At 46.5% G+C, this 25,823-nt stretch overlaps 1 protein-coding gene across 1 annotated transcript in view; it reads left to right on the top strand.

Annotated features, from left to right (window-relative positions):
• Positions 1-25,823, top strand: part of NPHP3 (nephrocystin 3) — a 1,212,810-nt gene that overhangs the window by 232,842 nt on the left and 954,145 nt on the right. The window contains exon 5 of the mRNA XM_069648695.1: positions 16,453-16,605. Coding sequence (XP_069504796.1) covers positions 16,453-16,605 — 153 coding nt within the window. The remainder of the gene's footprint in view (positions 1-16,452; positions 16,606-25,823) is intronic.

Here is a 25,823-nt window from a genome sequence, read left to right as displayed (position 1 = left end):
TTTTGAAAGACAGTGGAATATGGTAAACATGTTCTCAGGGAATATGTTTGGAAACCCAGAAGTTAAATAAATAGAGCTCATAGAGGAAGGTACCTGAGTACTCTTCAAGATCATCACGAAGTGCTGTTGGGACAGAGCTGAGCTGAGGGCCCTAGCAAGCTGGATAGCTGTCTCAATTCTGGTTTATGGAGAAGGGAGGGGTTCTCATTGCTCCTTTTTCTGTCCTCCATTTTTGCAGCACTAAAATTGACTTTTGATGGCAGATGCTCCAAAGGCTTCTTCTTTTTGCTTTTGAAAACTATCCTTTTTTATTTAGCTATACATGGAAACACCAAGCATTTAACTACAGCAGCTGAAACCCATTGAACTATCTTGTTCTAATTTATCTTATGTTTGCATCATGGTCAATCCATTTGACACCAAATCTCTCTTAAAGCTTTAGTTATTGCCATTAGAGACCATGATTGTTTTTCTTATATGGTTTTTCCATTGGATTTGCTATTTTGAATTTCTTTGTGATTTTTGATATTGTACAACTCAAACCTCCCTCCAGTTTCAGGCTGCCAGCTCAGCTTTCAGCCCTCTATCACAGAGGAGTGAAGTGAGTATGAGGTTTTACCTGTTTAAACATCAAATTGAGAAACGGAAGAGGTATTAACCCCTTAAGTGCTAAGGACGAGATTGCACGTCCTCGGCACTACCTTTGGAGTGTGGAGGATGAGCAATCTTGTTCTTTTTATCACTTATTTTTTGGGGGTCGGATTGCCCCCCCCTGTTGCAGCGCCAAGCTCCCCGACCCCCAGGCAGAGAAGGGGAGGACTTCCCCTTCCGTGTCTGGGGGCCGGGGGTTTACCGTGATGACATGTGTGCATACTCCGTGCTCAGACGTAATCAGGAAGTGACATGATGAAGCCATTATGCTTCAGCATGTAAATATGGCAGCCACGCTTTTGCGTGCTGCTCGGGCATTTCCAGCCCGATTTCCTTGAGTGAGGGCTCGTTGGAAAGGGTTTGGGTCCTTGACCAGCAATCGCCACTGGACCACCAGGGAATTTATTTTGGGGTGCGCCCACCCCCCACCAGGCTAAAGAGACCCCACCAAAGAAAATAATGCCACAATGTTTTGCCTTCCTTGGGGGCCGATGGTGCTTTTTTGCACCCATTTAGCTCCAAGGAAGGCAAAAACAAATTTTCCGAAAAGCCCCAGAGAGATCCCCCAGGGAGGGCAGACCCTTGCTGCTTCCCTGGGGAAGCAACATTGGGGGTTCTGGACCAATTTTGCCACCCCTGGAAAGCAGCAAGGACCACTAGGCCACCAGCGATATGATCTTTGGGTGGGGGCGGGGAGGTAGGCCAACCAGCCCCCTCACCCAAGAAAATGCCAACCAGATGGCATAATGTTGTTTTGCCTTTTTTGTGGAAATAGTTTGCACCGATTTGCCCCCAAGGAAGGCAAAACAATATTACACTCTGCATATAGTGGAACGTTTGGAGGTCTCAGGGGGAGGAGGGGCTGGCCCATGCCTAGGCCAGCTCCCTTAGGATTCCCCCCAATGATGGGCAGACCCTTTCTGCTTCCCTGGTGAAGCAAAATTGGGGGGGTTCTGAACCCATTTTTCCACCCCTGGGGAGCATCAAGGACCACACTAGGCCACCAGCAATATGATCTTGGGGGTGGGTTCCCTGGGTGGCAATCCGCCCATCGCCCTCACCCCCCAAAAATGCCAACAAGATGGCATAATGTTGTTTTGCCTTGTTTGGGGGGAAATATGTGCTGTTTTGTACCCATTTGCTCCCAAGAAAAACTAAACAATATAGGGCAATTTTGCCAGAGGAACACCTATGCCTGCAGGTCGTCCAGCCCTCTCAGCAACCCCTCCATGGAGGGGGAAGATCCTTTGTTTCCCTGGGAGGCAGAATTGAGGGTCTGGTCCCATTTTGCCAACCCTGGGAAACAGTAAGGAGCACTAAGCCACCAGGGAAAATTTTTTGGAGTTGTGGTTTGACGTCGCATGACCGCTGCTGGGCTGGGGGGGGTGGTCGATCCACGTGTGAGGCAGACACCCAATTCCGGGGGCAGCACTCTTGGCCCTCTTAGTGCTCTGGCTATTACAGCCTTTGTGAACCCTGCCGGGGCTCCCTGGGACCGCTGCAGTACTTGTTTACGGTCGACATGCGCCCGTCCATCCTGGAGCTCTGACAGTGTCACGTTACAGCTTTTACCTCCGGTGAGGGATGGTGACCGTGCCAGGGCTACTTGCCAACCCAAATGGGTGACAGGTGCCCAAGGCCAGGGACGTCACCCCGACCATCATGTAGTTCTAGCCTCGCTGCGTTACAGCTTTTCCCTCCAGGGAGGGACATAGACCCTGCCGGGTCGCCCCATGACTGCCTCTGGACCTGGGGACGGTCAACCCACATGAGAGACAGGTGCTCAAGGCCAGAGGTAGCACCCACCTCCCTCTCCCCCGGCGTCCTGGAGCTCTGGCTGTGCTGCATTACAGCTTTTCCCTCAGGGGAGTGATGGGGACCCTGCTGGAGCTCAGTGGGACCGCTGCTGGTCTTGGGGACCATCGACCCACATAGGAGACAGGTGCCCAAGAACAGGGACACCCTCGCTGACCATCCTAGAGCTCTGGCTGGTCTGCGTTACCGCTTTTGCCTCCCTGGAGTGATGGTGACACTACCAGGGCTCCCTAGGACCGCAGCTGGGCTTGGAGATAGTTGTTCCACATGGGAGACAGGCGCCCAAGGCCTGGGGCAGCATCCACGGCTGTCCTGGAGTTCTGGCCGCACCTCGTTACAGCTTTTCCCTACATGGAGGGATGGGGGGGCCCTGCCGGGGCTCCCTGTGACTGTCGCTGGACTTGGGGGACGGTCAACCCTTTTTTTTCCTGCCAGGTAAGTGCACACACACATGTGAAGTGCCGTTTTCATCTGGACGCCCGTGGGAACGTAGGAAGGTAGGGCATGCTGAAGGTGCCAGTGTTTCGGTGGCTTCCTGGTGGCAAATGTCTAAACATTTTGTTTTTCCCCCCTACATCTTGGACTTCGCTGGCCTTGTGGGTAAAACATTCTAGGGTGATTTGAGCAAGTCAGACCTCTTTGGATTCCCCCTGGTGTCTTCTTTTCAGAAATGCATGGGGTCCCTGTTTTCCTTGGTGGCTGTAACACCTGTTAAAAAAAAGGCTTGGTATCATCAATGAAGACTGACACAAATGTGGCACAGTTAAAGGGTGTTTATTGAATTTTAAAGAGTTGGTTAAATGCCTGTCTAAACCTAAATCTAAGGATGGGAGCAAGCTACAACCATCAAATAATAACACAGTCCTAGTTGAGTCTGTCAAAATAAAAGGGCCTTTGCTAATAAACCTATTGTCAATCTTTACTTCGAAATGCAAAATGGTGTGGGACAGTAGTGTATGCAAATAAGGAAAAGTGTACATGAAACAATTTGTCAGGACAGTTGAGCAGTTGGCCTCCCTTCCCCACGCTTTCAGCACGGGACAAGGCAGCACACTCGATCCTTGTGCACACTCAGGCTTTCTCGGCACGAGAACACAGTTCACTGGTTCAGCTGGTCTCACACCACACTGGTAAAGTCTTTAAGAAACTTCCCTGTGGGGAAGGGAAAGGGCCGTCAGCTGTGTGCGATTATTGTCAATTGCTTGACTGTGCCTGACACGTGTGTTGGGACATGTCAGGTAAACGGCTCTAGTGTTAGTCTGCTGTTTGTTATAGTGTAAGCAAGTGTTCGTTTGGGAAAAGGGGGGAGGTAAAGCTTCTAAATATCCTACAGGGTAGGATAGGGAAAGGTGTTACAGGGAAGGGGATAGCGCGTCTCAACCCTCGGTCTCCCACTTCCACTCCCCGAAGACCCCTCGCCCAGGTGATCCTCCTTAACTGGTCCACCGCCAGGAACTGGATCCAATTGCGATGGCCGTGTCCTGGCCACCTGCATGGCAGATCCCTGGGGACTAGTAAGTATGTGTACACAGAACCCATACCTACATAATAACTGCAAACCAGCAGGCATATTATCTGGTTTCTGGGGCCTCTTAAATGGAGAGTATGCTTATTGGGTGCCATTTCTAATGATACTAGTCCCATGGTCCTTTAAGGGGACAGGTACTTCTGGTTGTTCCATGGGTCGAGTCTCTGCCCCGTCTGTGGAATTGTGAGTGTATCTTTTAAGATCCACCTCACACTTCGCCTAGCACCAGTCAGGACCAGCATGACAGCGCTTATGATGGCACACAGCCCTCTTGGCAACCCCACCATCCACCCTAAGGGTCAGGGAAGGAACTTTGTCAAAGAAAACACAATCCCAGTCATTTTGTTCCTTCCTCTTTGCGTAAACCATTTCATACCGCCATTAATTCTAACAGCATGAGCAATACATTTGGTTTAGTGTTGGAGTGCTTCATTAATGTTTTCAAAAACTAAAGCGGACACTGAAGGTGTACGTTTCTAAACAAAATACAACAAAATACAGTGTGGATGTTTGGGTGATCTGTAGGTGGACAGGAATTATTATTGCAAACTATAAGTAAGACTTTTTTTGTTTAACATTTGTTTTGTTTGCCTGGAAAAATGTAGTTTGCAGAATATTTAACATGCCCGTACGGCTTATAAACCAATATTCTTGATATACTACGCTCTACCGAACAACAATGCACATCTGTGGAAAAAAATATATTGTAAGAGGTTGAAGTTTCTGCCTATATAGAAGGTCAGGTTTACGAACTTTGCGAAACACTGCCCCAATGAAATGTGCCTCTAATACAAACGCCATTATGCTAAACATTAAACCTTAACTTTAACAACACCACTACTTCAAAACACTCACTTTAACTATAGCAATGATGTAAACTACATAGTAGGTGTCGTGAGGTAGGGTTTCATTTGTAGCGTTATGGAGCCAGGTAAACTCCAGGTTACGCTTCAGAAGTGTTTTCAGAAGTGCAGAGGATGGATCCGCTTATAGAACAAGTTTGGATAAACTGTGTGTTCGAAGCAGAGAGATGAACTCTGAAGGCTACACACTTAATTGCCCAGGGAGGGCTTCAATACCGAGTGGATGTCGATCCAAAAGGAGAAGGAACCAACTTGTATCTACTGTTCACACTGATGCACTTCCTGAGGGCGGTACTGGAGATGGCTCACTCCAAGCTCACAGTGTGACGATTGGTCCTGGAGGAGTCCCAAAAAACCCTACGCAGTAGGTTCTACCAGCCGGAGACAATTCTGTGCCAGCTGCCCAATCTACCAAGAGAAGTCATCCGGCGATGTACCCTGATCCTTGCTGCAACCGCTGCCAGTCATCGCACTGTCCTTCTACTGAATTGCAATGGACATCATAGTGCCCTTGGAAACGTAATGGTCTGGTAATCAATGCATCTTGGTAGTACTGGATTCTGCAACCCGATATCCAAAAGCCTCCCCATTATCAGCAAGGCGATCCTCAAGGTTCTTATGCCGTATTTAACCAGAGTTGTCTTCCAAGCACAAATCTTGACCGGCCAATGCAGTAGTTCATGTCAGAGGAAACTGGAGACATGAAAGACTTGATGAACATTGAAACATTCTAGACCAAGATCTACCACCCCCAGACCAATGGTCTTGTGGAATATTTCCTCTAGACTCTAACAAAAATATCCTGGGAAGATTGGCTGCCGAAGACTGAATAAACTGGGAGAATATGATCCCTTGGGCCCTCTTCACAATAAAGATGGGGGGCACAGTATTCTACCGTCTTATCTCCATTCAAATTAGTGTATGGCTGGAAATCCTACAATGTATATTAATATCATGTTGGATTAGTTGGGAAGGACCACGCAGCTGGCAGACCAGAGACCATCCAGTGGTGTCTAACACTCGTGAATATATGAAGATGGTGGGGAGTCTGGTCAGAACAAACTCTTGGCCAGATGGCATGGACCAAACATTGTTAGAGGATGTACCTCGTCTCACTGATAAGGTACAGCAAGTCGATTGACAAAAGGCTTCTCAGCTGTACTGTGTGAACTAGCTGAAAGTGTGGGGGGGGGATTCAGTTATTCACTTTTCTATATGACAACAATACAGAGGAGACTCTTCTACTAATCAAAGTTCATGGGGTAACCATGCCAGTGTGCGTCTCCACACCCAGTCACCACCAGGAACTAGCACCATTACTAATGAGATCCCTGGACCTCTTCTCTGTAAAGCCAAGAAGAGTGAAGGGGGTGGTTCACAAAATCCAGAGTCCCCTAGGAAGGGTTATATGGTTAAAATGCTTTGGCTTCCAGAGGCAAGGAAGAAAATCCTAAAAGAACTAAAGAAAATTTTGGACCTCTGCATTATCGAGAGGTCCCCTACCAAATGATCCTCACCAACAGTCCTTGTTTCCAACCTAGATAACACGTGGAGATTCTTCATTTACTTAAGAAGACTCTCAAGATCTCAAATTTGATTTGTATTGGATGCCCTGGATTGATTTGTTTGGTGGAAACGCTGGGAGCAGCAATATTCATCTGCACCCTAGGCCTGATCAAGTGGTTACTGGCATGTGCGCTTGGAAGGAGTAGCCAAACGTAAGACCACCTTTTCAACTGTGAAAGGCCTTTTTCAATTTAGGGTTCTACCGCTTGGCCTTCCAGGCGAACCTCCTACCTTTCAGAGAGTAGTTGACTGAGTATTGCCCCCATGTCGGTCATTTGCCCGTGCATTTCTCGATGACATTCTATAGTTCAAACTTGTCACAGACCACACCCCCTTGGTCTGGCTGGACCTAGCCCTACACCCTCAACGTTTCTGAGTTGAGCATATAGCTGGATCCAAGCAAGCAAATGTTGATTTCCTTTTCATGTATCCAAAGGTAGCCAGTAACCATGGGGACATGGAGGGCTCAGGAGAAAGGGTGACAGTGTGTGACAAGGTAAGTAAGTTCTTCTTGTCAAGAGGGGCTGGGACTCCTCTCAGCCTGGGTTGGGAGACCTCCCAGAGTGAAAGCCAGACCCAGTCCTACTCCAGAGGAGAAAGGTGGCTGTTCAGAGAGCACCAATCCCGGTCCCTTCTTGTAGTACCAGTTTGCTTGCACACAGTGCCAATTGCAATCATAAATGCATTTCTTGCATGATGCTGGCCAGTCTTTCAATATTCTTCCCTGCGAGAAGAAGCACTTTCACCAGTTGAACTGAAGTTTCCCAGACTGACCGAGAGCATGAAAATAGATATCGGCAACATTGGCAGGAGAAATGGCTCAGCGATGTGGGGATCAACAATCAGCAGTGAAGAACAGCTGTGCCATGAAGCAGAAGCAGGGGAGGGCTGCACACACACACACAGTGAACTCCAGGGACATTACCTGGGACGGAGCTGTGGAACAGCCCCATTGTCAAATAAGCAGACTGACCGGCCATCAAGGCCCTCACATGAACTGGGACTTGCACAACATTGTGCTTACCTTTCGGTATAACTTTGTAATGGCTCTAACAAGTGGAATACAGTCCGCCAGGGCCTTCAAACAAACTGTGACTTGAGCTCCATGGCTCACCACCTCAGGCTGCCATTTTGAAACTGCACAAGAGAAGGATGCAGAGCCTAGACCCACTTTTGTATCCTCTGTTGTTTGTAGCACCTCACTGGTGGAGACAGTAGCAAAGGATTGGCCTCAGAAGTCAGTAGGCAGGGATGACTTTAGGGGAAGGAGGGCAGTACAAAGGAGATGAGAAGGTTTGGATTGTTCGGGTAAGGGCAAAGAAGGCAGAGGTGGACCAAGAAACCAGGCAGAGGAAGGATGGTGCATAGGAGCATTCAGAAGGATTACACAGGCAGTGTGCAAGTGTGAAAGGTAAGGTATTGGTTGGTGAGAGGAAGTGAAAGTGAATGTTGCTGTGTATGAGTGGAGTAGTAGAAGAGAGTAGGGAGCGAATGAGAAGTGAGTGGGGAAGTGAGAGGGTGCATGGGCGAGAAGGGTGGGAGGAGAGCAGTAGAGGGGAGAGTAGTGGTGTAGGGAGATTAGTGATGTGGAGAGGGGAGAGTAGCAATAGCATAGAGCGTAGTGGTGATAAGAAAGATCTGAGAGTTGAGGATAGTAGCAAGGAGAGAGGTATTGTATTTTACTTGTCATTTATATAGCACCTTTTACCATTATTATTGTCTCAATGCGCTGGTAGTGGGAACGCCATCGGTGAACAGAAGTCCAGAGTGTTGAAAGTCATAGAGTAAGATTAGAATGCGTGTGTGCATTTGGCCAAATAACATAGCAGGGCTGGCCATTCTCCGGTAGAGAGCAACCCATTCGGTCAGGCATGTGGATGGGTGCTGAGAGGAGTCAGTAGATGACATGAGTGCTAGATACTCACTATGTGATCAGCGTACCCAAATTTGTCATAGGTCTTCGCTGCATTCTGAACTCTGAAGTGTTGAGGCGTAGTCTGGTGTAAGTAGGCAGAAAATGATGTGTATAGGAGTAAGGACCATCAGAGGGAAAGCGGAGCGAGCGTAAGGGATAGAGGAGAGACAGTGGGTGGATTAGGAGAAAGGAGTATAGAAGGGCACGATGGCAAGTAATGGGATTCTGTGCTGAGATTATACATGTATGTAGATGACCCCCAATTTATCCTGGGATTGAAAGCTACTGATCAAGATCCAGTCGAGTGTACTAAATCATGCGTGGAGGAAGCTGGGTCCTGGATGACTTTAAACCACCTGCAACTTAATGCACAAAAAACTGATGTTAAGTATTGCAAAAAAAAGCCCCATCGGTGCATCTGTGGCATTAGACTCTTTGCCCCCTAGAGCATCAGAGAGCACTAGCTTCTGGACAACTTCTTTTGGTCCTTGTGCTGCACCCGTTTATTTAAATTTCGCAAAAGAACATACAACAGATGAGAAATCAGATTTGATCGGAAGCAGTGAGCTTCTTACAATGAGGTGAGTTTGAGGGACATTCTGACCAGGTTGTCGAGGGGAGTACATGGAACAGTCACCAGGGACAATACATAAGTAGACCTGCATAGATGAAGGACAATGAACATTGGACATTTTTAAGTGCAGGTAGGTGGTACAGCCAGCTGTGCTCGGGATGTGGCCATGATGGGTGAAGTGCTAGAGTGAAGGCAGAGGAAGTGAGGGACAGAGGCAGACTAGAGGCGAGGGAAAAATGTTAGCTAGCAGGCAGATGACAGGTAGGTTAAGATGGTAACTCTGAGACGAGGAGGTAGGCTTTTAGTTTGGTGTTGAGTAAATCTGTGTGGACTGTTTCTCGAATGTCCGGGGGAAGTGCATTCCATGCAAGGGGAGCAAGAAGAGTGGAGAGGAAGCACATGGAGGGAGAGGAGCCATATAGGTAGTCGAGGAGGCAGAGCAGAGATTACAAGATGGCTTGTAGAGTTGGATAGAGGAGTAGAAATATAGTGGTGCCCAGTGGTCGAAGTGTACGAAAAGAAGTAGTGGAACTATATTCCCTAGTGGCCTGGACCGCTCCCCACAGACCCCATCGCCGCGCCCCATCCCATGCACAATAAAACCCCCAAAAACATGTGCCTGCTCTTTTAGGAAACGTCCTGTGCAGTGCACTGAACGGACACGTTTCAACTTCTTCCTACACTTTTCTTTTAAAACGAAACCGTTCCGGAATGATTTCTTTTTCCAATAAAAGTATAGGAACAGTAAAACTTAATAAAAATAAGTATAGGAACACTGCTCCCGCCTACTTCGACCACCTGTGGTGCCTTACTGTGGCCTTGTTTTGCATTGTGAGCCATCCAGTCTGGTAACGGTACGAGGAAGTAGGTGTGAAGTGAGAGAAGTTCAAAGAGCATAGTTTGGTAGACCAAAGAGGATGCTGGCACAGTAGTCCAGTTTGGAGAAGACAAGAATGGTTAAGAGATGCTTGGCAGTGTTGAAAGGAAGGAAGTACCTGATTTTCCTAATATTTAGGAGGAGATGAAAGTACAGAAGGTGTGAGAAGGGTTATAGATGGCACCGAGATTTCTAGCTGAAGAAGAGTAGGGGAGCGTGTCAGGTGGGAACTGGATAGGCAGAGGAAGAGATGAGAGAGAGCTTTTGGCCGGGAAGAACACCTCTGTTTTGGTAGAGTTTGACATCCGAGAGTGCAAAGCAATTCAATATTTAATGGTAGAGAGACAGTTGGAAATTTTGATGGAGAGTTCAGGAAAAGAGAAGATTTGGTTTTCGTCCACGAAAAGTTGATATGAGAAACCAAAGGAGGAGATTAGTGCTCGAAGAGCAGAGGTGTAGTGTGTAAAGAGGAGCCGACCCAAGACAGAACCTTGTGGAACACCATCAGTTAGAGGCCTGAGTTCAGAGGTTTTGTTGCTCCGGGAGACAGTGATTTGGCGAGTTGCAAGGTAGGATTCAATCCATGGCAAGGGCATGATCGCGAAAGCCAAGAAGAAAGAGAGTATTAAGGAAATCAGTGGTAGACGGTGTCAAAGGCAGCGACTGGTGAAGGAGAATTAGGATAGATATGTTAGAGTGTTTAACAGAAGCAAGGAAGTTGGACACATTCATAAGAGCAGTTTCCGTGGAGTGACATGAGTGGAAACCTGTTTGTAGGGGGCCTCAATGGTTGTGGATGTCTAAGAAATTGGTAAGGCTGTTGCACACAACCCTTTTGAGCACTTTAGGGTAGTGCGGAAGAAGAGACAGAGGACAAATGTTTGCCGGTAGGCTCGGGGCAGCCTCCTGCTTTTTTAGGAGAGGGATGACCATGGCTGCTTTGAAATCCAGAGGGAAAGCAAGTGGAGTTGAAGGACAGGTTGAAGAGTTCAGCGAGGTGAGGAGCCACTAAAGAGGCTTGACTAGCAGAGGAGCAAGAGGGTCTGATGGGGTACAAGAGGGGTTAGATTTCATCAGTAGAGTTAGCACTGTGTCAGTATTAGTGTGACTAAAGTGGGAGATGGAGACAGAGGATGATAGTAGAGTAGGCACAGTGTAAAATGTAGGAGGAGGGAGTGTGAGGAACATAAGGAGTGAGTCTCTAATTTTGGAAGATTTGGGAGGAGGGAGTTTATGGTGCAATGTAGCCGGCGAGGATGGTTGGATTGAGAGTTAATGAAGGTTAGCTAGAATTCCCTTTTTGCTCCATCAAGTGTGGACTTGAGAGAATTCAAGGCAGAGAGGTAGAGTTGCAGGTCATCATGCAAGTGGGTACACTTCCATTTGCACAACATCCAACGCATGTCTGTGCAGCGGGAGTGTATGAATGGGTTGACCCATGATTGAGGATGCTGAGACTTAGGGCTGAAAGTAAGCAGTGGGAGGTGTGAGGAGAAGGAGTCATATAGTAGGGATTGGAAGTTGGAGAAGACTGTGTTGGTGGAAAAGGCAGCGAGTGTGAAGGAGGAGAGTGAGAACTGTATGTCAAAGAGAAAAGGGGAATGGCAGAAGGTTTACATTTCCATTTAGTAATAGGCAAAGCAAGTGGTGAGGAAAGGTCAGAGAATGGAAAAGAGATGGTGGTGGCAACAATTGAGTGATCCGATGTGGATGGTATGGCAGTGTATTAGTGGCTGAGAGAGAGGTGGAGATAAATAAGAGATACAAAGAGTTACCACCTGTGTGGGAAGGTAGGTTATGGATAGAGTGCAGAGTGTGGTCGATAAGAACAGACTGAAGTTCAGATCTTTGAGGTTGGAGAGGGAAGGTTAAAGTCACCTAAGAGAATGAGGTGATGTTAAGTGGAAGGAGAATCAAGGAATTGCCCAAGATCATCAAAGAATGCTCCAGTGGGACCAGGAGGGTGATAGATGGAGTTGAGATGATATGAACAGGTAAGGAAGAGCAATAGTAGAGATGGTGAATTCAAGAGGTAGGAGAGGACGTGGCATTGGGGATTTGTGAGGCATTAAGGCAGGAAGAGAGGAGGTGTCCTGAAAGTATTGATAAAGAATGTTCTGTTGCATACAGACTGAGCATTCCAAAGTCCAATGTTCAATTGATGAGGTAAGGAAGATTAGAAAGGTTGAGTCTCAAAATAAGAGAGGTGAGGTGGATAGGTGCTAGGGGAGTGTTAGGCAGAAACCTGTGCAGTTCCCTTGGGGAACACTGCAAAAGATTTAAGACTACAGGTATAGCAGTAAACCCACTTGGTAGCAGTCTGCACCACCCAGATTTACCTGGTAGCTGTGGCTGAGCAGTCAGACTTCCCTCAAGAAGAGTTAGGCAGTATGCAAAGTATACACAATATGTACCCAATATACAATAGCACAAGCAAACACTGACCAGAGCTTGGTTTCAAAAGTATATAGTTATTTATTTTCAAGAACACATAAGTTGAAATCACTCTAGCAAGATATAGTAAGAACACTTCAAACACAGTTATAATGAAAGCAGTTTCAACCCTTACTCCTATCTAGACAACTCTAGGTTAACACCACATAATTAAAACAGAGGTGAGCGCTTAACGTTTGATGACACTCTAGTAGGTTCAAGAAAGGGATAAAAAGAAACAGAAATGGGTTAAACACACCACTCTAAGGTCCAGGACACTTGCAATAGGCTCAAAGAAGCACAAAGTCACAGGTGAGCAAAAGTCACTAGGCAGGGCCCACTCTTAGAGTAGCCGGAGCGAAAATGTGCCCAAGATCACACTGTTATTAGGGATTCAAAGTTTTGCAAAGAGTTAGAAAGAGTTTAGAGTGGCTTAGAAAGTTTAGCCAGGGTGTTCCAGGCACTCCCAGGTTCGAAAGCCGGGGGCTAAATCTACCCCGTACAGTCGGTGGCAAGGGAAGCCAGGCGGAACACGGTACCTTAAGCGGAAAGGATCCTCCAGCGGTGGCAGTTGTTCCAGGCAGTGGCAGCAAGGCTCGACGTCGGTCAGGGGAGAAGAAGTTCTCGCTGAAGAGCAGAAGAAGAAGGTCGTTGCACTGCCCGGGAAGAAACCAGCCGCGGAGTCCTCCGGTTAAAGGGTTGTACCGACTTTCGTGGTTGGGGTAAAAGTGGTGGGGTTCCGGTTGCCGGGGTGCTTGGCACTGGCAAGGCGGCCACGAGATACCTCGAGAAGCGAAAAGAAGGTGAAAACTGGTTGTCCCCACCAGTCAAGGGAAGGAGCCACTCCGTTAAGAGTTCTCCTCGGTCGTCGGGAAAAGTGGTGAGACGGTTCAGCAGGGCTCCACCGGGTGGTGTCGTCGAAGCAGGTCGGCTCAGCTCTTCCCTCGTCGGATTCTTGGTCCTGTGGCGACTTCTGAAGTTCCAGTCCCCAAAGCCCTGCTTTTATGCAGCAAACCCCCATTCACCCAGCCTAGCTGTCACTCAAACATGCTAAGTGGTGAGCCGGCCGGCTCACCACTTGGGCCAATCAGGACGGAGTGCGACTTGAGTTACCAAGGTAACTCAGTCCAGGGTGCCTAAATCCCCCTCCACCCCTCCGAAGTACCCCAGACAGAGTGGCACCACTTTGGAGGGCTTCTGTGGAGAAGTCCGCCAAAAGTGGAACAAAGGGCTCCACTTTGGGTCAGAGTTACAGAGGCGAACGCCAACGCCATTTTAGAATCAAGTTTTGGCAAAAAGTCCCAACCGGAGTTATAATAATAAATATATAAACCGGCGGTATGTTTAAGGCTACCGTAAATAAATAATTAAATGTGTTAGCCTAAAACAATGGGAAATCCCATAGGGAAATATTCGCGGTCGAATATAAAAAGTAGTTTCCACTGCCACCAGCCAAAACTCGATCAGGGGGGACGGAGACGTGCCCCCTCGACTAACAGACCCTGGGGCAATCGAATTGCCCCAGCCAGTACGTCCACAATATGATGGTTTGTACTGGTTCTGTTCAGGATTTAAGACTAGTAAAGTCTTTGGTGACTTTACATGTCCTGGGAGACAGTAGTCAGTCCCAGGGTATGGAGTCTATGTTGGGGAGTCCCTAGGACACCCCTGGGTTACGGCACAGAGGGTGCTGTGTAACCCACATCACAAAAATATATGAGGCCCTATGGAGTAAAAGACCCCATAGCCCATTCAACACAAGGGTTAACCAAGAAAACACACTTCAACATGCCCAAGAGTGAGGGTAAAAGAGTCTCACTCTTGGCAGGGGAGAAAAAATAAACCCAGAAATCCAGCAAAGCTGCTGGGGGACTCACTAGGTAGGGAAATTCAGCCTAAACAGAGAATTCTCCCTAACAGGGAGGTATGGTCATCTCATCGGCTTTGTTGGAAGAGAGATGGAATGGTGGGAGTTTCGAGTTGTGAGTTTTACAATTGGGATAGGAAAGGTGGAAGTTGTAGCAGGATTGGCGAAAGCCCAGGGAGAGGTGAGTAGGAGGAGCAGGAGTGAATGCATTATAGGTGAGTAGCACAGTGTGGAGAGACAGTACAGTAATTAACAAGCTAGCAGTACTCGCAGGTGTATGCAAATAGTTGTTTTAGTGGAGTGTTGGTGTTTGATTTGAATGTTTGTGTGCCGTATGCAATGCATTTTGGGGGAATACAGGGAAAACAGAATGAATTGGAGAAGGATATTGTCGTACCTGTAACATCTCTTTGTAATCTGGGCGTCAGGCTTGACTCAGATTTTCCCTCAACTAGCTGAATAAAGGAATTCCCCAACAGTTGTTTCGTTCAACGGAAATTTATAAGACGCTTTCTTGAGTATTTTACTGTAAGAATCCAATTTATGAATATATTTATGTTGAGTCGGTTGGATTACTGCAATACTATATATCTTGGCTTTCCTAGGAAAAAGCTTTTTAAACTCTAATTCATAATTTGTCACCTAAATATGCATGCTCATATGTCTTCTGTTCTTAAGGATTTACATTTGTTGTCAATAGCAAGAAGGATAGATTTTAAGATGCTCTGTATGGTACACAAGGTTTTTTATCATAAAGGACCAGTCTTTATTTGTAACCGTTTTTATATCGTAATCTGTTGAAATTGCCAAAGTTTAAATACCAATCCTTTAGCGTTTTGCGCCTCAACTATGGAACGGCCTCCGATTCGATCTTTGGACCAATCCGAACCACATAGCATTTAGACGCCTTCTAAATGTTACTTTGAGTCACTTCATGTATTACCTACCGGTATACAGTCTTTATAACAAAACATTTATGTAGACCTGCACATATAACGAAACTTTTATAACAAAAAATGTATGTGGGTTGGGGTTAAAGGGATAAATCTAGTGGGGAAACTGTTGGGGTAGGTTTTTAGGGGCAGAAAACTGGGGTTTTAAAAAAATTGTTGTTTTGTCGTAAAATGTTCAGTATATGTGCATTCTACATAAAATGTGTCATTATAAAGACATGCAACCTTACCTACCTACGTAAGGGAGAGTAGAAGGTATGGAAGGCGAGTGAAAGAGCTATTCAGGGAAGATAACTGGGCGTGAAAGGAACAGTGAGGGTAAAAACCCAGGTGTCTAAAAGCACACATCATTCCTTTGTGGAAAACCATTGGATAGGGACCCATAGCTGGTTCCCTGAGGCAGTTTAGCAAGAAAACGCTTTTGCCATACGGTCATCACTAGAAGCCAGATAGTTCTTTAGATAGTAGGGGTTAGTGATCTCTAGTACAAGACTGGGCTTGAGGGACACGCCTTAGTGTGTGATCACCCATACCTACGTTAGAGAGATCGGGATGGCAATAGGGCCCATTATGGAATCAAAAATAAAAACTCTTGAACTGTCTTTCGGAGTTGGCATCTTATTGAGGCCATCTGTGACAGTGTACATGCAATATCAGAGTTTATTTTTTTTATACAGAAGAAATGTAAGTGACCACCGTCTCTCCATATTGTAAATATGTATGTACATTCTGAATTTATTGTATGTGTGCATTATGAATTGTCTGTATATGCATATTCTATCTTCGTATTGTCACTTCTATTCCTTGGTGCCTCTGTGTTCCTTCCACCTGTGATATCCATCCATGCTTGCAGTCTGAGTGTATTGTGTATAGCTCCATTCAGAGTGTTATTGGGTCTTAATACACATGCATAATCCACCTGTAGCCTGATTTGGTACTATGCTGGACCTGCTGCAATGGTCTAAATTATAAGTACACTTTTTTAGATTTTACAAAGAGCCAAATTAGAGAGATTTTTGTGACAAGGCCAAGGTATGAGCGGATTATCTAAAAAAAAAAAAAAGAAGCACACAATTTTGAAAGGTCTCTCGTGGGCTTTCATTTTGGTAGGTTCCGAGAAACCCAATAAAAGACACTTATTTTTCAAAATGTCTTTTTTTTCATCAAAATCAATCTCGTCAAAAATCTGGTGCGCTTATATGGACGATGTTTGAAACCTTGTGTGTAGGTCTAGGAACCGTTGAAAACCATTGTCTTCTTCCTATGTGAAGTGTCGTGCAGCCCTCGATGTCATGTTGCTATGCAACATTGTACAATTGTATTGTTCTTTGAAGGAAGAGAATCCATGGGTAAATGTGAATCGTGTGTAAAAAGATGCATGTCGTCGTCTTCTTCTTTTTCCTTTCCCAGCTAGCGGCACTCAGTGTGAATATTGGACCGGTGGGCCATTAGGAAGTGAGCCATCCATGGGAAGCATGATGCAGCTTCAGCAGTCTTTCAGAGGGCCAGAGTTCGCTCATAGTTCCATAGACGTGGAAGGACCGTTTTCAAATGTTAACAGAGGTGAGGTGTCTGTTTACTCTTACCGCCTAAAAAGAAATGTGGGAAAGCTTCATTACATAAAATGCACCAGTGTCGTTACATTTTGAACCACTGTTAGTCAATTTTGCATAGACATTTGCACAAACTATACTTTACAAAATGTTGCACTGGTCATTCGGTGCAAAGGATGTTGTTTCACAGGTTCATTGGCACAGATACTTTTGCAGTCAATACAGAGGTCTATGCAAAACGGATCCAGCATCCATGCAAAAATGTCCATCCCTGTTGCAAATGTTTCTGGCACTGATGCACTGTGTGACACGTTACTAGAGTGTATTTCCTTGGGACTAAAAACACATTCCAATTAATTTAAGTGTCCGGTAGTGGGAGATGTCGGATCTATGTGATTATTGCAACGGCCGAAAATGCAGACTTATTTTTTAAACCCCTTTACACCACATATATATGCGGGGGGGGGGCACCGCAGACCCCCATATTAATATTTTATACCCCCCCCACATATATATGTGGTGTAAGGCGGGGTAAAAAAAAATAACAACAAGTGGGAATTTTCGGCCTTCGTAATTGTGAGGGCGACATTTTACTAATGAAGTGTATATACAATGATTTGGTCATGGAGCTATGCAAATCGCTAGGGTTCTCCTGTTCCAGGCTTTATAAACAGAAGTATTCTCTGCGTAGGTAATGGCTTCAACTGCTTTACTTTTAAGATGTTTTATGACTTCCGCAGTTGTCCTTATCTCCGATGCGCGACGAAAATGTCATAAAATAAACTTCAGATTCCACTCCAAGCATGCAGTGTGCCCATATATGTGTATGACTGTGATCCCGATTATGCATGGGTTGAGCTAGTGGCAATGTCCTAAATCTCAATTTCGTGTACAGGGAATGAATTGCTCTGGACCTCATTTTGTCTGGTATCCTGACGATTGCTTCACTTCCCAATACGTCATTAAAAACGTAGAGGAAGTGATCTTCCTTTGCAAGTCTTTTACATAGATCCTGAATTTATTTATAATATCCAGCTTTGTACATACAGTTATTCTCATTGGGTCTAGCCAAATATCCTTGCAAAACATGGAGCTTAGTAGATCTCTAACATATCGGATCCAATGCACTGCGCCCGTCCTCCTTTCTGGTTAATCAGTTAGTGTCTCTCTCTATTTCCTCAGCTCGGGCACTAACCACAGTTTTAGCCAATACAACAATGATTGGCTACCATTTGATTTATGTATTGGAGATCTAGTTCTTCATGGACTAATATGGTTGAGTAGACCAAGGAGTTTCTTCAAGAAGCCGTTTTCACTGGTGCATAGATTTATACAGTTATTATAGCCCCATACTTCCTCTCCATAAAGGGCTGCTTGCCTGTCTTGCCTTTGGTAAGCTATTACGGCTGGACTTCATTCTCCATTACAATTTTTGATAATGTAGCTAGCTATTGTCCATGAATATCATCTGCTTTCTCTCGGTGCCAATACCACATGACGGTGCTCGAAAACTGTACACCTAAATAAACGATCATACTCACTCGTTCGACCTTAAAGGAATCTACTGTTAAATTAAATGAGCACCTCCTCCTACTTGTCAAACATCATTGATTTCGTTTTCCCACTGTTCATCTCTAGGCCTTTATTAATGCAGAATTCGTTAAACAGTTGCTTTTTAGACTTGAGGCCTGTTGGTGTAAAATATATTAACACAGCGTCATCTGCGAAAAGGATGAAACACTTCTCTCCTGTGAGTGAGAGGGCGTTTGTGGGATTGCCAAGAATTTAGTCATTACATTGTTAATGTGGAGCAGAAATGGGGATGGTGCTAAAATGCACCCTTGAGGTAATCCCTTTTCTACTCTAAAAGGGGCTGTGACTTCTCCACCTGTGCCCCACCTCACTACTGCCCCGTGTTGTTAGTATAGAGAAGCTTTATTGCAGACAGTAAATCCACTGGTATACCCTGCTCCTGCAGGATAGACCACAACCTTTGCACGTAGTACACACTCAAATGTTGTTCATAAATCTATAAACAAAGCATGTAAATCCATTTTTCTTAACTTGACATTCAAATGGATTGTGTCTTCCCAAGTATTCCTCATCTTTGATATATAATATCCAGCTTCAGTTGCTTCCGAATAATGTTTTCGGCAGAGGGTGCTGTGCGTCGATGCAGTCGACTCGATGTCCCTCGAGGGCCTCCATCTTGGGGATGATGTCATCGGAGGCATATATAGGACAAGCAGCGCCAGTTGGCTACAGTTCCTTTTTTCAGAGTCCGCTTACACTTCAAGAACTACGGCGCGTTTCCGTATTTCCTTTGCGAAATATACGAAAATGTCTTCGCCTTCGACACAGACTACAGGGTTTAAAAAGTGTCAATACTGCGATGCCAAGATGTCGCTGACCTATCTGCATCGAGTATGCTTGTGGTGTCTCGGTGTGGAGCACAAGACCTCGCCCTGTTCGAAATGTCAATCAATGACCTGAAAAGCTATGGAGGAGCATAAGGGGAAATTGGCGGTAGGTAGATTCCTTAAGAAATCCCCATCGGCTACCCCATTGGAAAACCTTTTTCTGACGATGCAAAAGGCAGCTATCCTCGAAGAAAGAGGGCAAAAAGGTCCAGGCCAAGGAGTGGCTCCCACCACTCCTCGTTGTTGAAGAAGAGGCCCCATAACTCGCCTACCTTGACGTCTTCGTCCGACTCCTCTCCTGAGGGAGCTTTATCCTGTCCCACTAAGGTCTCCACTCGTGCCGAACGGGATGCATTCAGGCTAGAAATGCTAAAAATATTTGAAAACCAGAAACCCTCGACAAGCCATGCTCCTACTGTGCCTTCTAAAGCCGGTAAAGAAAGGGCTCGAGCCAAATCCTGCACACCCTCGACCCCTTAACGAAGGCCAATGAGAAATCGAGGGATTCTTCGAGTCATAAGTTGAAAGACAAGTAGAGGTTGTCAGTGCCATCGACGCCGGCTGCGCCTGCCAGCCCACCGACACCAGTGGCGCCATTTATGCCATCGAAACCTTTGGTGAAATCGAAGTCAAAAAACGTCCTCGATGACTCCTCAAGCTCAAAATGTTTTAAGCCTTTGACGCCTTTACAAGAGAAATCTTTCACTCCTTTATCAAGAAATGATTACTTTAAGTCTCTAACCTCTATTTATTTGGGCAGTGAGACATCTGATAATGATGCACCATTTGGTTTACTGTATAGCACACCAAATGTCCTTGATAGTTTTATATCAGAGGAATCCAGGCTGAAGGACTTATATGAACATTTGCAAACAGCCATTGGAGTGGACACTTCACCAGAATTAGAATTTGGTAAGCCTGAGTCCAATTTAGATGCAGATGCCTCGTAGAGGCGGTTGATGTCTAAGGTAGTAGATTACCTGCGATGGAGCAGACCTACTCTCCCCTTCGAGCAGGATGATTTTACAGACATCCTAGATAAAGGTCCCCAAAAGGATCCCATTTTACCGTTCCACATTGCTCTTCAGAAAAGGTTAAGTGCCAATTTGGAAACACCGGATTCAAGTCCAGCAGTAAATAAGAACTTGACAAGAAAATACCGCCCATCAAGTAGTCACCTCAACTACTTAGCGAAACACCCTGTTAGGCAGAAACCTGTGCAGTTCCCTCTGGGACCACTGCAAAAGATTTAAGACTACAGGTGTTTGGCAGTAAACCCACTTGGTAGCAGTCTGTACCACACAGATTCACTTGGTAGCTGTGGCTGAGCAGTCGGACTTCCCTCAAGAAGAGTTAGGCAGTATACAGAGTATTCACAATAGGTCAAGAGAACACAGTAAAACAAGTAAACACTGACCAGAGCTTGGTGTAAAAGAGATATAATTATTTATTTAAAACCACATCTAAAAAAACACACAGGCACTAAGAGTAAGCAATTCAGAAACACGGTCACTAAAAGATATACACTCCCTTAAAAGAATATTAGACACGTCTTAAGTAAAGCCCCACTTATTTTCAGACAGCGGTGAGCGCTTAACGCAGATGGCACTCTAATAATTCACTTTTATACAGGGAGAGAAAAGCAGAGATTAAATCGAAACAGGTCCCAACACTTTTACAAGAACACAACAAGAGAGGAAGGCAAATTAAAACCATGAAGTTAGAGTTCAATAGGCTGGATCCACTTTAAGAGGATCAAACGAAATGTGTCCAAGGTCACACGGTTGCAGTGCACAAGAGTCTTGAAAAGGTTCAAAAAGGAGTTGGACCACAGAAAGGGACCAGTTAGGGGGTCAAGACGGCCAGTCCAGTCCAGAAGGTTAAGGGGTTATTATTACCTTGTAGCAATCTTTAGAAAGGGAGGCCTGGCGGACACGGTACCTTAAAGTGGTGAATACTCCAGCGGGGGCAGTTGTTCCTGGCAGCGGATGCAAGTTGGTGCTTCGTCCGGGGGAAGAGAGGATCTCGTCGGAGAGGAAGACAGGAGTCCGTTGCACTGCCAGGGAAGAAACCAGCCGCAGAGTTTCTCAAGTAAAAGGAGCGGTCCTTTGGTTCGCGGTCCAGTGGTAAGTGGCTATCCGGTTGCCGGGGTGCTTGGCACGGGCAATTCGACCACAAGCCGGTCTGGGGTGCGAAGAGAAGAAGGTAAACTGGTTGTGCCCACCAGTCAGGGGAAGAAGCCTCTCCAGCCGGGAGATCTTCTCTGTCGTCTGGAAGTGGTGAGTCGGTTCCGCAGGGCTCCACCGGTGGTGTCGTCGTGGTAGGTCGGCTCAGCTTCTCCCTCGTCGGATTCTCAGGTCCTGTGGCGACTTCTGAAGTTCCAGTCCCCAAAGCCCTGCTTTTATGCAGCACACCCCCATTCACTCAGCCTAGCTGTCAAACATGCTAAGTGGTGAGCCGGCCGGCTCACCACTTGGGCCAATCACACAAGAGTGCGACTTGTTACTAAGGTAGCTCAGCCCAGGGTGCCTAAACCCCCTCCCACAGCCCCTGTGGTTCCCAGACAGAGTGGCACCACTTTCGGAGGCTTCTGTGGAGAAGCCCGCCAAAAAGTGGAACAAAGGGCTTGACTTGGGTTGGAGTCACAGAAGAGAACACAAACGCCATTTTAGAATCTAGTCCTGGCATAAAAATACCAACCGGCGAATTAATATTAAATAAATAAACCGGCGGTATGTTCGAGGCTATGAGAATTAAATAATTAAAGTTGGTAGCCTCGAACAATGGGAAAATCCCATTGGGATATATTCGCGGTCGAATATAAAAAGTAGTTTCCACTGACACCAGCCAAAACTCGATCGAATTGCCCCGACCAGTACATCCACAATATGATGGTTTGTACTGGTTTCTGTTAATAATTTGGGACTAGCAAAGCCAATGGTGACTTTACATGCCCTGGGAGACAGTAGTCAGTCCCAGGGTATGGAGTCTATGGTGGGGTGTCACTTTGACACCCCTGTGTCACTGCACGGAGGGTGCTGTGTAACACACATAGTAAAAACGCATGAGACCCTATGGAGTAAAGGTCCCCATAGCCCATAAAACACATTAACAGTCAAAGGAACACCATAAATCATGTCCAAGAGTGGGAAAAAAAGAGTCTCACTCTTGGTAGGAGGAAAAAGCAAAGTCCAGAAATCCAGCAAAGCTGCTGGGGGACTCACTAGGTTAGGAAAATCAGCCTAAAGAGAGAATTCTCCCTAACACACCCTACCCCACAAAGTCTGGTGGTGCAGGCAGCAACCGCAACCTCAAAACAAGCAGCTTATCCAACCATCCCACTGGATAGGGATCACAAAAAGGTAGATGCCTGGGTAAGAAAATAATTTTCTGCGGGGAGCATGGCCCTTAAGTCAGCCAACTCCACGTGTGCCTTGGCAAAGTTTACATACACTCTACGGGACTTCATTTCAATATTGACTGAGCATATTCCCGAAGGGCAGGAAAGGAACTGTTTTTTGGCTATTGTTAGCGATGGCAAGGAAGCCATGTGCGAATCTCTTCAGTCCGGTCTGGATACTGCTGACAGCGTCAGCAGAGCCAATGTCGGCAAGCACCATAATTTGCAGATTTGCGTGGTTAAGGAAATCTGGATTTGCACTGAACGTGCAGTTTAGACTCCTTAACGTGCCTTTTGATGGGTCTCATCTTTTTGGCAGCAAGGCTGACGAATTCCTTGAGAAGCTGGAGACCTCAAAGGCGGCAGCCAAATCTGTGGGTGTCGCTATTAGGCAGCCTAAGCCTTTTGGCCCGAGTGGACAGTCTTGGAGGGTTAGATTCTTTCGCTACTACTCCTCAGTTGGAAGAGCGAGAGGAATGGCTGGTCAAAGAGGCCAAAGAAGATTCCCTCATGGTGGACGGGGGAGAGGTGCAAAGTCTGCTTAAGTAGCAGCATCTTTACCAACAGTAACTGCTTCAGCTGCCTCAAAACCTCTCTGAGGTCTTGAGTCACAACACCCCTGATAGGAAAGATTTAATTTATGTGCAATTATCCCTCCATTTATGGACCCCCCAAACCTTTTGCTTCTGTTTGGCTATCCTATCCTGATTGTTACCAGTGGAGGCCAGCCTTCAGCTGTACTCCCATGGGCTTTTGCTCACTTGTTTTGGGGAAACTGACATGTCCTCCTCCGAAAACTGGTCTCTTTCGCAGGCTTCTGCCTGTCACATGTGTGCGCCCAGGAAGCGCGTTGGGGACTGTCTGGCCCCAATCAACATACTGGTTCCAGCATGTCTGGAGTGCCTGAATGACTGACACCACCATAGACCATGATTGGTCCACGACTGGGATGCCTGCAAGAGAGCAGATCTTTGATTGAAAGTCCTTGATTTTGGCACAAAGCTAATCTTGGATAAGAGAAGGGGCTCTGCACCCATTCCAGGGGTGATAACTTGAGCTCTCACCGAACTACCGAAGGAGCCAAGTCTCTTGCACTGGAAAACAGACCTGTGAAACCGCTGGAGATGCTTTTGAAGGTTTTGGCACCCATCGCCCTCTACTGTCCCGTCGGACCCCTGCTTTCTTCTTTGATCAAGAAGGCCTGCCTTTGGAGTAGTGGGAACTACTCTTGGTGCCCCCTGCTTACCCATCGAATGAGCCCCTTCGGAAGTGTTCCTGGGCCATCCAGTGAACTGTCTAGTTTTACCCCAGGGTAACCCACAGAGCCGCCACGTCTCGAGTGCTAACCCGAGACTTGGGACATTGCTTACTTGTGGTCCTGCGCACTCTCCCGCCAAATCCCGCTGGCCTAGCTCCTCTGGGTCCTGAATTAGGAAAGTGGGTAACGCTGCCCACATCCGAGATTCCTGCGTCACTACCTGGTGGTGACGGTCGCTGTAGACCCCTTGCTGTTTTGCTCTCCTGTGCCCTGAAGCCTGCTGCACCAGAAGTTTCTTCATGCCTCTTTCGGAAGCCAAAAATAGGCAAATGTCCAGTCATCAACGGTCTTTCTCGCCCGCATACACTAAGAGCAGGAGCACCGCAATTCTGCAGGACTGGAACCTACTAGAATCACTTACCGGTGGCCTCCTGGCACAACCGATCACTTTTACGCCTGAGTATCCCTTAAAGGTATTCAAACTTGGCTGGTTTAGCCTGAGCTCCCTAGTCATTCTCGCCTTTTGAACACTGCTTTGCCGCCAGGGGCAGACCCTATTGGAATAGTAGGAACCAATTCTTCATCGCCTCAAGCCCCTTCCTGACTTGCTACAGCCCTCCCAAAAAGACGCGATTTTTGTTTCACCTGCACGATTGTGCGTTTTTACAACTGTACTGTTGAGCACAAGGCTCCCCTCTTCTTAGGGCTGAACTCGAAAGTTAGGGAACGACTCTGAAGAATTGTCTAATGCTATAATTGTTTTACCTCAACCCTCTCTTTAAAGGTTGTGGCACTGTACTGCATTGGGAAACGTAATGTACATATTGTATAGTATAAGGATTTTGTGTGATAACTGTTTGCTCATTGCTAAAGTTTACTTTTGGCTATTGGTCCGGCCTTCAATAAATGTATAGATATTTTTCATATACACTTTTCTAAGAGTAATTTGTGGTTTGTTGCTGTGTGTGCTTATTGTGGGCTTCCGATCACTCTCACCACTCCTGACACTTGGTCTTGACCGACTGCCAAGCTACCTAGATTGGTCTGGCTTGTCCAGAAGGTTCCCCTGTATCACAAAACCGAGGGTGGCATCCAAAACCTCTACCCACCAAGTCAGAGTTTAGAAATCCATCTTAACAACCCCTGTGGGAGGCAGACTATCTCTGCATCTGAAAGAATGGGAAGACATTACTTCGGATGCTAGGGCATTAGAAACTATAGTCCAAGGTTACTGCTTCCTCTTCATCCAGGGACCTCAGAACAACCCCCGGCGAACCATTATTTGAGGGTTCTAAATCAGTTCTCTTGTGCAGGAAATGCTGACTCTGCTAGAGAAAGGTGCTATTGTGCCGGTACCTGTAACAGAGAGGAACAAATTATGGTATTCTCCATATTTCCTAATCCCCAAAAAGGATTGGGACCTATCTTGGACTTGAGATACTTGAACAAGTTCATCAGGAAGGACAAGTTAAAGATGGTCACACTTTCTCGGATCCTTCAGGCCCTCCAACTACAGGATTGGATGATTGGTCCTTCAGGATGCTTATTTTCATGTGCCAATCCATCTCAAGCACAGAAAGTACCTGAGGTTCACCATTGGCGATTCTCATTATCAGTCTCGAGTTCTGCCGTTCGTCCTGACCTCCACCCCAAGGGTTTTCACCAAACTGATGGTGGTGCTGGCAGCAAGTCTCAGGAGAGGGGGCATTCACGTCTACCCCCTACCTAGACAATTGGCTGATCAGGGCACGTTCTGACAAACGGACAAACAAGTCCTGGATCATCTCAACATCACCTGCCACTCTCTCCACAGACTGGGCTTCTACCTCAATTACAAGAAGTTGCACATGACACCATCTGAAAAGATCCAGTTCATCGGTGCGGTACTGGATACATCCATGGGAAAGAGTTCACCACCCGAGGTGAGGGCTCAAGACATTTTGCAGAGGGTTACCAAATTTAATTCAGAGTGCCCAGCATCTCCCGGCCTTTGACTTCGGCCTCATGGCATCCTGCATTTTTCTGGTGCCAGAGGTTCGCCTGAGAATGAGATTCCTTCAGTGGGCTCTCAGGACACATTGGTCTCAGTTCTCGGGCAACATATCAGACCTACTTCAGGTTCCAAGCAGGGTCGCACAGAATCTCCTGTG

The sequence above is a fragment of the Ambystoma mexicanum genome, chromosome 2q, assembly GCF_040938575.1.
Source record: "Ambystoma mexicanum isolate Mex_15411 chromosome 2q, UKY_AmexF1_1, whole genome shotgun sequence".
NCBI classification, from domain to species: domain Eukaryota; kingdom Metazoa; phylum Chordata; class Amphibia; order Caudata; family Ambystomatidae; genus Ambystoma; species Ambystoma mexicanum.
Note: the sequence above shows the minus strand (reverse complement) of the source record. Positions and strands in the feature narration are given on the sequence as shown.